This window comes from Ambystoma mexicanum, chromosome 3p, assembly GCF_040938575.1.
Source record: "Ambystoma mexicanum isolate Mex_15411 chromosome 3p, UKY_AmexF1_1, whole genome shotgun sequence".
Taxonomy (NCBI): Eukaryota; Metazoa; Chordata; class Amphibia; order Caudata; family Ambystomatidae; genus Ambystoma; species Ambystoma mexicanum.
In genome coordinates, this window is record NC_090925.1 from 173,065,279 (window position 1) to 173,078,948 (window position 13,670).

The 13,670-nt window shown below is 44.0% G+C and overlaps 1 protein-coding gene across 4 annotated transcripts in view; it reads left to right on the forward strand.

Moving 5' to 3' along the window:
- LOC138580215 (alpha-2-macroglobulin-like protein 1) overlaps positions 1-13,670 on the forward strand; it is a 1,347,911-nt gene that overhangs the window by 895,650 nt on the left and 438,591 nt on the right. For all 4 annotated transcript variants that reach the window (XM_069650572.1, XM_069650575.1, XM_069650574.1 and 1 more), the window contains one exon: positions 6,460-6,685. In XM_069650572.1, coding sequence (XP_069506673.1) covers positions 6,460-6,685 — 226 coding nt within the window. The remainder of the gene's footprint in view (positions 1-6,459; positions 6,686-13,670) is intronic.

A 13,670-nucleotide genomic window follows, 5' to 3' on the forward strand; every position in this document is an offset into this window, starting at 1 on the left:
GTGAATGCCTGAACAGCCTCCCGAAGGAGGCCATAGCTAAAACGCAGCAGAGCACAAAGAAAAGTTGGCTGCACTGCTTACCTCTTGCATTGTTTGCATTGGGCAACAAGCCTGGGTCAGACCACCAATGAACGCCCCATGAGGTGGTGACAGGATGACACAAGCAAGTCCCTCTGGCTCCTCCCACTAGGGCACTGAAAGGCTGTGACAGTAGTGCAGATGTGTTCGGTCAGGAAATGTATGGTTACATTACTTCCTTGATTTCTAGTGCCTCTTTTATCTCTCGCCAGATAAACCGACACGGGTAGGCTCTGAAGACAGCAGAGAGAACAACTGCAACAGTATACCAAAAGACTCAGAAGTTAAGAGACAAGTCAACATTGGGGACCAGGTCCTCCTATGCAACTTTATCTACAGGTGTAATGCACCAAGGTTTTCTGGTCCTTACACTGTGGAGAAGGTGGCAGATCGTGCTGTAAGACTGGAAGGCAAGATGGTCTGGAACCACCTGTCCGACATCAGGTCAGACAGGTGGTTGCCAGGTGAGCCGTGGCCTCACCTGGCAAAGAGTTAAACAGGGCAGCAGAGTTAGGGACTGAACTCTTGATCGACTTTGTTGTTTTATTCTCTACATACATTTGACGAGAAAGCCAATGCAATAATTGATGATTGTTAATATTGCCCGCTGTCTACCACCCTGATACTTTCTCAGATCAATTTGTCCAACAAGTGAGACGACCCAGTAGTTTCTGAGCACGGTCACCCAGAGTTTAATACCTTCACTTTGTAGAATATGTGGGCCAAGCTTACCCACAACTCGAAAAAGGCAACCCTCCTGTTCGCGCCACATTGAGAGACCCATCAGTAAGAGCAGTGTGGGAACAGGTGTTCATCTTTGCCATTAACTATTATCTAGTATGCAGGATTTAAGGAGTTACCTAAAAATACTAACCCAATAACCCATTTCTTCACGCATTTCAGGCAGGCAACTATATCATCAAGCTGCACAAGGATCAAGCAGCACAGGTAAAGATGAGAGAAATAACAAAGAATGTGATTATCCACATGTGTAATACACCAAGGTTTACTGGTCCTTACACTGTGGGGAAGGTGGCAGACCGTGCTGTAAGACTGGAAGGCAAGATGGTCTGGAAACACCTGGAATGTGATTATTTTGTTGTGTCTCTTTATTCCAAGTGGGGTATTTGCATTTATATTCTGGAGAATTTCATTGGTCGCTAGTGCTACTGCTGTATCCTCTACTAGCATTACCCCGACCCCAGCAGGTGGAACGACTATGTCAGGTGGACAGGAGAGCACTGCAAGCACGATAAGGAGAGGTAAATGCAGTGTTGACACAGACATGAAAGGGTTAAACATGTATCTCACTGTATCTCACTGACTGCTCGAGTGTCTAATAACATATGGTACAAGCACATGACCAAAGTAGGTAATTAAACCACCGGGGAGAGCTGTTATGTCTGCTCACTAATCGCCTATGCCGTGAGTGCCTCCAGAACGTTCATAGCAACCGAAATACCAGCAGCTAGAGTTCAATGCCTGATGTATCTATCAATGGTAATAATCCGAGGAAGGTTTCAAGGGAAGACAGCAACACTGAGGTGGATGTCCCGAGCAACATTCCCATATGACGATAATTACTTAAAGACATTAAACATGACAGACAATTATTGGCAGCTGGATGAAGCAATACAGTACATCACTGATGGGCCCGAGATGGGGGAAACAAAGACAATAACACTGAAGGAATTGCTATGCCCATGGATAAGAGTAAGGTAAACAGGAGGAGAACCGGGATGCTGGGAAAGGCTGCAGATACTTGTGTATTGCCAGGTATAAACAGAAGATGGATGGAGTGGTGGGAAGCAAGGTGCTCACCTCAGGAAGAGAATGACAAGCACCTGAAGGAATGGGATGCTAGCGCAAACTTTCTGACAAAGTTGGAGAATGAAGCTGGACCAATGCCTATAATACCCCTGAAGACGCCAGCACTCTGTTACCAGAACAACAGTGAAATGGAAGTGGGCGAAATGTAGGTTTGCGAAGCATAGAGAGGCATACAGCAATGAAGACAGGCAGAGCAGTACTGACTGATCACTACTGGGCATGCAGATCAAAAGCATAGGAGAAACTGCCACCCAACTGGGGAGGAGTTTGCTTGTTAGTACACATCAATATGACATCATCGGTCATGCCGTGGAAAGATGTGAAGCTCGATGAATTTCCAAAGATGGACAACAGCAAAAGGAAGAAGAGGTTTGTGGGAGAGGAACAGATACGCAAGATAGAAAAGCCAGCTGAATTGAGCAGAGTAAGGAGAGGAGGTATTTACTTCTCAGAAGCATCAGAGCCAGCACTAGATAAGGTGCCAGCAGAACACAGATTGTTCAGCAGGACACACATGTTCTTTGCAACAATAATACCATCTGTACAGATGTACACGCATGCTAAATGGCTGCAGATTCCCCGTTGAGAACTGATGGTGACGATCAACTCCACAGTGAATGGGTTAATTGCAATAAAGGAAGCGCTCCAAGCAGTAAGGTTGGTGGCACTTCACAATAGATATGTCCTGGATCTGCTCACAGCAATGGTAGGGGGAGGTTTCACAAAAATCAGAAGTTCTTGTTGCACGTTCATACGTGCTAATGACAAAGACAACAATACACTGGTTGAAGCGGTAACTCAGCTATCCCAAATGCATGACAAAATAGAAGAAGAAGCGAAGGGGGCGGGAAAGGACCAGAGCTGGATAGGGTACATATGGTCTAGGATGCCGTCATGGCTGTAAGATGGAGTAAAGGTGATAATGGGAGCACTGGTATTGGCAGGGATGTCAGTGTGTTGGGTGAAGATTTGCCTCACTCAGTGCCGAGTGACGGTAGAGGAAACCATCTGAATGCAGCTCTTGATGGATGTGAACATATGATGAGCAAAATACCAGATTGATACAGTCTTCCGTGGTGGAAAAGTGGAGCTGATCCCAGCAAAAGCAGGTGCAGGCTGCAACACTTGTTGCAATGTACAGAGCACATTCCCATAGGCCAAGGTGGTGTACATAAGTTACAATAAGGACACATGATCATTCACGTCACCCTGAAAAGGTACACATCGAGCTGAGAACTTGTTTGAGTCCCAGGCCTGGAGGCAGAAGCTCTAACCTATCACAGTTTAGTATTCCAGGGGTGGCTAGCAAGGGGTATGAACCAATTGCAAACCCACTACTCTGCAACAATATAATAGTTAGTTCTTGGGAATTGGACAGGCCAGCCACCTGATATGGGAGGGCCAGTGGAATGACACCTATAGGGTCCACTGTAGGTAGTAGGGACTCTTAGAAGCCAGCCCCATTACAGTCATAGGTTTTTGGAGAAGGGCCCAAGTAAGACAGAGTAATTACACAATTTTGAAGTAAAACTGGCCAGCGATCCAGGGGACGTTGAGCTGTGCCTGAATCTTTCTGTTTTCTGGTATCAATCCCTGTTGGTTTTATCTGTACTAAACCGCAGTCCTCCATGTATACTGGGGGAGGGAGTTGGGCTCTCCAAATCCACGGACTTCCAGGATCGCTCCTGCATAGCCGGCAGTTCCACCCAACACTCTGAGCAAGGCAAAATGCACAAGGAAGCATTAATCCTGAGAGGACAGTTTAAACCGAGGAGAAAGGTGGCGAGATCAGAGAGGAAGCCAAGGAGGGAATTACCCTTGCCCTTGCCCTTTTCAAACCAAAACCGCAACTTTCATGTGTCAAAGGTACACAGGGCCGTCTCACATTGATAGCCAAGGCGGGGAAAAGCAATTGCCACTGTGGTACTGTCCTTGACTCCGACAGCAAAGAAACACCAATGAGTTCAGCACAGCTGGTGAGTTGGAGAACTGAAAGCAGACCTGACTGTGTTATGTTCACGGTTGCAAGCAGCAGCATTGTATGAAGAAAGAGAATGAGTATACAATAGAACTTTGTGCAACCGAAATAGGTACCAGATACAGAGTGGTCTGGTGCCACGTGGGTGCTCACTCGAAGGTCTCTGTTTGGTGCCCCCCTCTTGAGTGGGGAGAAATTATTGAACTGTGAAATCGAAGTTGTCCTGCAGTCAGTTACGTTGAATCCTGTGCACATTCCAAAGTCTTTGACTGTCTGTAAACTGAGATTGGTCTGAGCCCAATTGAGGGGGACTAATTGTGGAAAAGATGTCTGAGCCCAGAAGAGGGGGATCCTGGGTGAACAGTAATACACCCGAGAAGATTGTTGTGCAAATGTGAACCTGACTGAGGGATGCCTACAAATTTAATTTGGTCTGAACCCGACTGAGGGAGACTAATGGTAAAAGAAGTACCGGAGCCCTGCTGAGGGGGATCCAGAGTGAAGAGCAAAACACCCGACATGAATATTGAGAACAGAACTTTTCTTTGTTGTTTATGGTACATCAGGTCCTCTGAGGCAAGAGACTTTGCAAAAAAGAGACTTGGGCATAGAAGGCCCTGATGTTGGTGAAAGGAACTGTGACATTATGCCAAAGGAGTCCAGGAGTGTGCTGTGCTGGAACGGCCCGCCTTGTCTAAAAACATGGGGAATTGAGGCTAACGGCCTAAACATCCTTACATTATTTTGTAATCCCTTACCGCCCTATTCCAAGGTCCCTTGGCGGGGACCGTAAGGAGCATGTGGTCTGACCACACGTCCCTTACGGGTCCCGCTAAGGGACCAGGGCGCTAATAACGGGCTTGCAAGTCACAATCCCGTTATTACCGCCCTCCCCATTCCCATTGAGCTCTATGAGGGCTCAAATGGGAATGGGGAATGGTTTGTTCAATGGGGACTTACTGGTCCTGCCACGGTCGGACTACACCGATAAGTCCCCATTGTACGAGACCGGACATGGGTATGGTATGGGAGGCAGCCATGGAGCTATTAGCTCCATGGCTACCATCCATCTCGTAATGAGGCCCATAGTCTTGACCGCCTACCAAACTACCGTAGATTGGTCTGGTTTGTCCAGAAGGTTCCCCTGTTCCATTAAAGTAGGGTGGCCTCCTAAACCTCTGCCTACCAGGTCAGAGTTTATAAATCCATCTTAACATTCACTCAGGCTGAGCCAGGCTGAGACAGCCAGTCACACACAAGTGCATTCATGCAGGCAGCACCCAATCAGGCTCACAGGCATTCAGGCCATTCACCAGAAACCCACAACACAGGATGTGGTATGGAGGCAACTCAAAGCAGTACACTACATTCATTCCAGTTTCAGTCATGGCAGGCTCTGGCATTGTGTCACACAACCAAAACCAGACACCCACAACACATGCACTAGTGTGCAATGGTGTACTCCTACCCATGGGTGCCCTGTGGCTATCCCATGGGGACTGTTCACCAAAATGTTAGAATGAAGAGCTGCACTGCCAGGGGTCCAAACTGGACTCCTGTTCAGAAAAGCACATGGAAAAACACCAACACAGAAGTGGTAGGACAAGGACGAGGAATAGCAGTTCTGCACATTTAAACATAAAACACCCAATCTACACATGCTCAGAAAAATCTTCTTACTTATAGATTACTTTTTCAGTGAATTTAAACCACATATGATGAAAACCCTTTCTGTGGTATGTGTTGCTGCACTGATATGATTAGATATGTACATTTTAACAAAGGTTGAATACATGTGAATGCAATACAAAACAATGTGAATTTAGAAACATTTTGATAGTTAACACTGCCTATCTCCAGATGAAGACCACAAATAAATTATAAATGTGGTTGAAATTGAAGACTACGTAATTGAGCTCCCACCAGCACATTGATCCTCTGAGGGTTTTGTACTGACAGTAAGTACTTAAACTCTGCTAATTTAATTGCACTTTCCATTGGCAGCTTGGCTCTTTTTTCACACTCGATTGGTGATTGAATGTGTATTTTGTGCACAAACTTGCACAGATAATATGCAAGCTACTTTACAGATTGCTTTAAATACATTTTTTTATTGGAGTTGCATGTACCTTATCTTTAGTAAAGCCTGTGCATGTGAAGTGTGCTTAATCTGTGGGTTAAGACCACATCTGCATATAGCCTTCTTATTCCTCCTTGGTCCTACGATGAGATCTGCCAAGCCCCAGGACTCTTACCGAAAATATTTAGAAGAAGAGACCACAGGACCATGCATTCTGCAGAGGCAGTGTTCATGATTTCACTGTCCGTACAAATCCATACATGAACCCCACAAATTCTCCAAAAAGGATCAATCAATTTTTAGAGATTCCTGGAAACTTCCAGGCAAGAACTTACTTTTCCAAAATGTATGCTTGATTACTTCAGCCATTTCCCAGCAGTACCGGAGAGGGTGGTGAAAGGGATGGCGAGGAGTCTGATGATGTGAAGCATAACTAGTGGATGTTTGTGCTGCTGTACTGCTTGACATGCTCAAATATTTGATTCCTCTGCAGCTCATCTGGCCAAGCTATGCTGAATTTGACCATTCCGGATAGCATCACGATGTGGGATGCATCAATGTTCTGCTTTTCAGACATGGGTTTCGGCCTCTCTCCCTTAAAGACCATCAAGTCAACTAAGGCTTTCTTCATAAAACTGGATGTACCCTACTCCGTCCTGAGGAAGGAGACTTTCTCTGTGATGGGCACTGTCTTCAACTACATGGAGAATGTCCTTATGGTATGTAATGCTTCTGTGGGGTTCACAGTCAGCCTTCCCTGCAGGGAATTTTAGCAGAAAGAGTAATGGGACACTGAGATGTGGGAAATACAAGAAAAGAAGAGGCGGTGAATGCTCAGATCACAGAAGAAAACGAAACAAGCGTTGTTAAAATATTTATCTGCCGTCTGTTGAACACTCTTCATATTACTTAATTACTGCTGCCCACAGGATTTGATGCCAATGCTAAAGTCCACCACTAACCTGTGCCTTGAATCATTTGTTTTTTTCTGATGGCCTATAGTCTGATTATAGTGCTGTGCACTGCTGGAACAATGGTTTGATGTTAGTACTACAGTGCAAAGATGACGTATGCATTGAATATTTAAATATGTTCAGACAGTTTATAGTTTGACTGTTGTGATGTGTGCTGCTGGACCAGGGTTTAACGGAAGTCCTCTGCAATGACGCTATTGATATTTTCTGGTGGCTTTTACAGTTTGATTATCATGACACCTGTGGCTGGTCTATGTTTGCTGGAAGTGCTGTGCATTAATGACCTATCAGTGGATGGTACTGATGTTTTCAGATTGCCCAAATGTTGACCTGGGTATTACTGTGAGTGATATTTTCTTCATTGGCATGAAGTGTGAAGCTGACCTTTGTGTTTTACCTAGTTTAGTGTAGGCATGGTATCACAAGTATGACACTTACACAAAAGGTACAATTTGTAAAACCTTTATTAAAGATTCTAGGTTTGAAAGAACTTTGACTTATAACTAAGATGCGATTAGTCTCGACCATCAGACAATAAACAAAACAGTCCTAGTGGAGTCCGTCTAATCAAAATGGCCTATGCTAACAAAAGCTAACGCCTGCCCTATCTCTTGTACAGAAAGTGTATAAAAGAGATATGTATGTAAAGGAAAATCAGTGTTCAAAAGAATAAGTGTGGCTGAAACAGCTCTCTTCCACATGTTAGATAGCATAGAGTAAGGTGGTACATTTAGGCAGGAAGACACACGCTGGCTTGGGTTTTTGACAAAAAATAGTGCAAAACGCAGATCGAAGCTTGCCTGGCCTCCCATGTAAAAGTCTCTCTTTCTGTCTTCTGAATAATGTTTCAACAAAAGGTTCACGTAGGTCCCCCTCTGTTGGGCCCAGACCTTTTACAATGAAAGGTTTGTGTGGGTCCCGCTCTGTCGGGCTCAGAACTTTCACAACAAAATTCAACAATACTTGTAGGGGGCTCCCTTCCCCAAACCTATTACACTTCTGGTCTCCCTCCGTTGGGCTCAGACTGTTTTCAGATGTCGAAGACTTTTGAATGTGCATGGCTTTCTTTACAGACCTCCGCAGGACCAAATCGACTCAAAGTTGAATGTTCAGCTTTTACTCTCCCATTCTCTCAGGGTTAATTGCTTTTACAGTTCATTCCCTTTATCGCTATGAACAATGCACCTTTCACAGAGACTTTTGAGTGGACTACTTCTCTTTGCCGGACCACTCCGTTACTCAATATCAATGATTTCACAGCTATCCTTACTTCAAAGTTCATTTGCGGGTATGCCTTTCTTTGCGTCTCATCCATATGTGTGCAGCCTTCACTTGTGATATAATGTTGCCACTTTATTCTTTCTTTAACACACACCTGTCTCTCAGGTTGCTTGCCAACTCACCATTTGTATGTGTTTCTTTCTTGGTTTTACGATTTCCAAATTCACAAATCAAGGTTAGTACACCAGGCTTGGCCTCACCTCCCCAACTCTGGCGTTCACCCGGGAGGGCCGCTGGTGTCCTTGAAACACAATTCAGCCTTCTACTTTGGGATCTGGTCTTCTCCACGTATCTTTCGCAGCCTTTTGGAGGCAACAACCTCCTGTATTGAATTCATGGGGCCTTCAACCGCTGCTCTCGTTCTTTTTTCCATCGCTCTGCTCCAGTAGGTTCACCTCCACCCTGGAAGATAGGCTCGTACTCGTGTTCCACCTTGCTCAGAGTGTGTCTCTATGTTCCGCCTTTTATCCGTGTGAGGAGAGCTAATTGGTATCAGGTGTATGCACATAAAGTCAAGTGCCTGATTTGCCTGAACCAATTAATGGGGCATGTCCAGTAGGATGTATAAGAGTTAGTCTTGTTACTCTCAGTTGCCCTCTTCCTCGGCACAGTGTTTGTGTAGAAAAGGGGGGAGTTGGAAAATAGGATTGTTTAGGTGAACAAAAAAGGGGGGGGAATACCACCTCTCACCATTGGCTGCCTCACCCCCACTCCCCGAAGACTCCTCACCCAGGCGATCTTCCTGCACTGGTCCACCCTCAGGGTCTGAATCTAAAGGCGATTGCCGTGCCCTGGCCACCTGAGAGAGAGATCCCCAGGGACTAGTGGGTGAGACACCCTTTGGTTTCTCACACTAGGTAGTTTTTACTTTGTCATGATTTAGGAATAGTGAGTAATGGTTCTGTCCCCAGGGATTCATGGTAGCGATATGTCACACTTTTGATTGGTGGTGCTGGCATTGGGGATTGATGGTAGTTTTGTGCGTTACTGGCTCTATGGTGTCATAGTAAGGCCGATGGCCTTGCTGTGTGCTGCTGGCCCCAGGGGTTAAAGGCAGCTGCTTGTTTATGGTATCAATGATTTGTTCTTTCCTTATACCTTTATTGAAGTGATACTGGCTCTCCTGTGTGATTGTAGTATTGTTCAGGGCTGGCTTGTGAGTAGGAATACATGCCTCCGGCCCCAGGAAGTAATGGTAGTGATGTGCTCTGAGTTCCTTAGTGCTTTATGGTAGTGATAAGAACAGCTGGCCATGTGGATTGATGGTAGTGTTGTGGGCTGCTGGATCTATGATTTCGTAAGAGTGTTTACTGTGTGCTCACTGCCTCGTGATTGATTCTAGTGATATTTCCTGATGGTCTGTTTCGAGTCCTGTGGCATGTGCTGCTGGCTCCGGTGTTTGATACCAGTCCCTTTCAACCCCTGATCCTGGAGTTAGTGATGTCTGCTTCTGGCCACAAGATTTCCCTCTAGGGATTAGTAATGCTTTCTCTGGGATTTCATGGCAGCATTGGGTTGTTCCCGGACATGGGGATTGAGATTAATGTTGTCTGGTATTGGTCCTATGGTCTCATGGCTTTGATGTGTGCTTCCTGCTACCACCATTGCTTTGGTTTGCTGTATGTTGCTGGTTCCAGAGTATAAATGGAAGTCGAAGTTGTATGTTGGATTCACAACATCCGGTTTACAGGGACAACGTGTGGCATTTTATCATCATGCTTACTTTCACAGCTCTATTCCATCAACACCTGAACCCCTTTGAAAACCTACCACAGTAAAATGCAATAAAATGACTCATTGGCCCCAATGGCATCAGTCAGCTGCGGCCAGTTGGGGGGACTCCATGTCTGTTGCTGTGCTGATGGTTTGATAGTTGTTCATTTTTGTGCGGCCCAGCATTTGAAAGTAATGCTCCATGCTACTCTCCCTAGGGTTCGACTGCTTGAGGCATAATGATACGGTTGTGTACTGCTGGCCTCAGGATTCACTGTTTCTGCTGGTTGTGGCAGGTTTCTTTCCTGCCCACATTATCCTGCACCTTGATGCTGCAGATCCATTTTGAAGCTACTCTGTTTTTTGACACACTCAGGCCCTTTGATTTTCAGTTGAAATGTAGACACTCCATGGGTCTCTTTTTCTTCTGGGCAGTGGTAGGTACTGTTGCCTGCCCACCTCTGAGACCAACACCTAAATGATAGCAGGAGTGCAGTAGCTGAATAGTTACATGCCAGGCCTGGGATTTACTCTCATAAACGATTGTAATCAGATAACAATCAATGTCGAAACAAATCTATTTTGATTGATTGTAATCAATTACAAATGGCACATTTTGAATGAATCAGGACTACATCTCCGCAAATCTGTATGTGTGTTGAATGCATACCAGGCACCAGAAACTGACCATGGCATCCTAGCAGCATATGGCCATCCTAACTAGGTTGAACAGTGAATTGGCAAGTGCATGAGATGTGAAAGGGTCACCTCGAGACCTCATCATCGCACCAGCTACAACAAGAGAGCATGTGGACTGGCAGTACGCACCCTGTCGCCTATTGAGAATGCTATTATGGGTGCATGTGGCAGTAATAAAATGGCAGTGGTAAACGCCATATTGTCGTGGGTGCTTATGCGCAATAACTATTAAAAATGTTTACTTTAAAAAAATCTTTTTATTGTGTAATAATATTTGGGAAAACAATGAAAGAAAAAAGAAATGTATCAAAAAAAGTGTTGGAGCTCTCCTCTCAGTGTGGGGACGTCAAGGATTTGACCCATCGTGTAGGAAAAAAATTCTTCCCACCAATGTTCCCCTCTGGTTGCAATTAGTTGAAATTAGTTGAAAGAAGGATGCGGCACGAGACATTACTGGCTGCAAAGGAAATTAAAAGTAGTCAAGATACAGCTGTGAATAACACTGTAGTCTCTATTCTCACAGAATATTACGAGACTGGCCTGTGTATATCACACGACAATGATGTAAGATAGCAGATCAGTTCAACAGTGGGTGTTGGCATAGACCAGTAGTAGGGTGGCTCTGTAATGAGAGACCCAAACAGGTGAGGATAATAATAGGCAGGAATTACTAAGTGACCTAATCAGGTGAGAACAAATATTGGCAAGACGGATATAAGAACCACAGGATAATCAGCTTACCGTGTAATGGTCCTGTACACTCAATATCAAGGAATCAGATGTTCATGAAGGTAGCAAAATCCGTAGGAGCAGTTGCAGCAGAGTGTAATGAAAACCCTGCCCAGACGGCATGAGGACGCCTGATGGACAAAGTACACTCCTGCAGTCTCTAGACAGTGCACTTAATAGAACACAAGGAAGTCCGTGCAGACAAAGTTCCAGGGAAAATTCCAATAACAATCCTTACGCGGTCCGTGTCATGAAGTATGCAGGCGGCGAAGTACAGAACGTGACGAGAAGGCAATCTGTGGACATTCCGGATCGTAACAAGATTGCGGTCTGAGTCCAGGTAAGGGGCAGGCACACGAGAAGTCAAGGCGCGTGCAAACAATCGTTACCGTAGATCCAATAGAGCAAAGGGCAAGGCAAGGCGAGGTCAGGAAAGCAAAACGTAGTCAGTACACAAGCAAGAGTTTCTCAGGAGACAAAGAAAGCCACCAATTCAAATTCAGAAGCGCTGGTGGGCTAACAGAAAGGTGCTTAAGTTGATGTTGTCACGTGACCCCGGATCGCGTCTCTCCGTGCAGTAGGCAGGTTTCTGTGAGAGTGCAGAGGACGCAAGCGTTGCCATGACATCTTCCAAGTCCCACGTAACGGAGCTCTAGGTACTCCTGGTGATCTGAAGAGTTGGATGAAGCCGTGAATGGAGCCCCGGATGACGCCATGAATGAAGCCCCTTCGGGCTGCATATCAATGGTCTGTAAAACCCCATCTTGGTATCATTGACACGCCCGTAACGGGGTGGGATCCTGACAAAAAGATAGAAACTGTAAATCTTACTTTTTTTATTGCGTTATGGCTTTACAAAAAACCTTTTAGCAAAACAAACTATACAAATCTCACCAACGAACCAACTTATGTTTGAAGAAGCTATTCGCTTCAGTTGATTTTTCTTATGTCATCTCAATATCTATAATTATACAAATGAATCTGTTTCATACAAGGTGGTTATGAACTTTTAGCACAATCAAAGTTCATATCTTCTCTTCAAATTAACTTTTAGTCCAATCAAAGATCCTCTTTTCCACTCAAATTAACTTTTAGTCCAAAATATCTGTTTTCCCATTTAGGTAATTTACAAAACATCCATTGTCTTTTCAATTGATTCATTTATATTTCCAAAAGTTCATCTGTTCAAGGTTCCAAGATCTGTCAGTTGGTAGCTTGTTTTTATATCTACAATAGAAATGATTGTGTTTGTGTTTTATTTAATAACATGTTTTTTTATATTCCAATTGATTTCAATTCATCTTTTCAAGTTTGCACGATCAGTCAATTATCAACTTGTTCTTTTGATTAGCCATTCAAATTATTATGTTTTCAATTTCTTGGTATGGTCAACAGTCATGTGATACATTGCTTATCCTTATTGTTGGTATATTCATTCTGGGCTTGTCATTCTTGTCTTTTGTTCATACAAATATCTCAATATGTTCACAGTTGGCTTATTTATAGTAACAAGCATTAATTGCATGCATTTTCATTAGTTTTGGTATGTTCAAGTCAAGCTTATTCTCTCCTCATGTTCTTTTTTTGGTCTGTTCAAATGTGACTTGTCTATCTCTCCTCTGTCTGTCTCTCCTCAATACGTGTTCTGGACTTCTGTACTTTGTTTTTTAATTGTAGTAATCACACTATGATTTACTTGATTATCTTACATTTAGTTCTGTCGGGGCTGCCTCCTTTAACATTTATATTGGCCCTTTGTTGTGCTCTGTTCATTAATAATTGGGGTTAGGACATAGTCTGTCCTTTAAGTAATTTGCTTCTCTTATATAATGCATGGTTTGTTTTACAATTACCTCTCAATTTCAAAAATGGTCCCAGCTGTAAATTGTCCTTTAGGGTTTTTTATGGTTAGCTATCATATATCAGGAGGGTGCTATGGTCTGTAGGTGTTTATATACATGTTAGTAAGAAGCCTTTTACTTTCATGATTTCACCATAAATCAAGCAATGCTAGTTTTCTGATATCATAAGTCACTGTGAATTTAAACTAGACATTCCTTGATTGAGACAATTATGAAAGGCCATTTGATTTGACGGTCTTCCTTGCATAAGCTTCAAAAAATTGTCCATAAAACATCTCCATTTCCAGATTTCTGACTGGGAATAGTTATTCAAAAAAAGATCTCTCCTCAAAATTACCCATTTATTTAATTTAATTTATTTATTAGATGCTTATACAATTAGCAAGAACCGTTTCAAAGCACCCACAGGGCAACAGGGTGGGGACAGGGGAAGGTAGACAATGAAT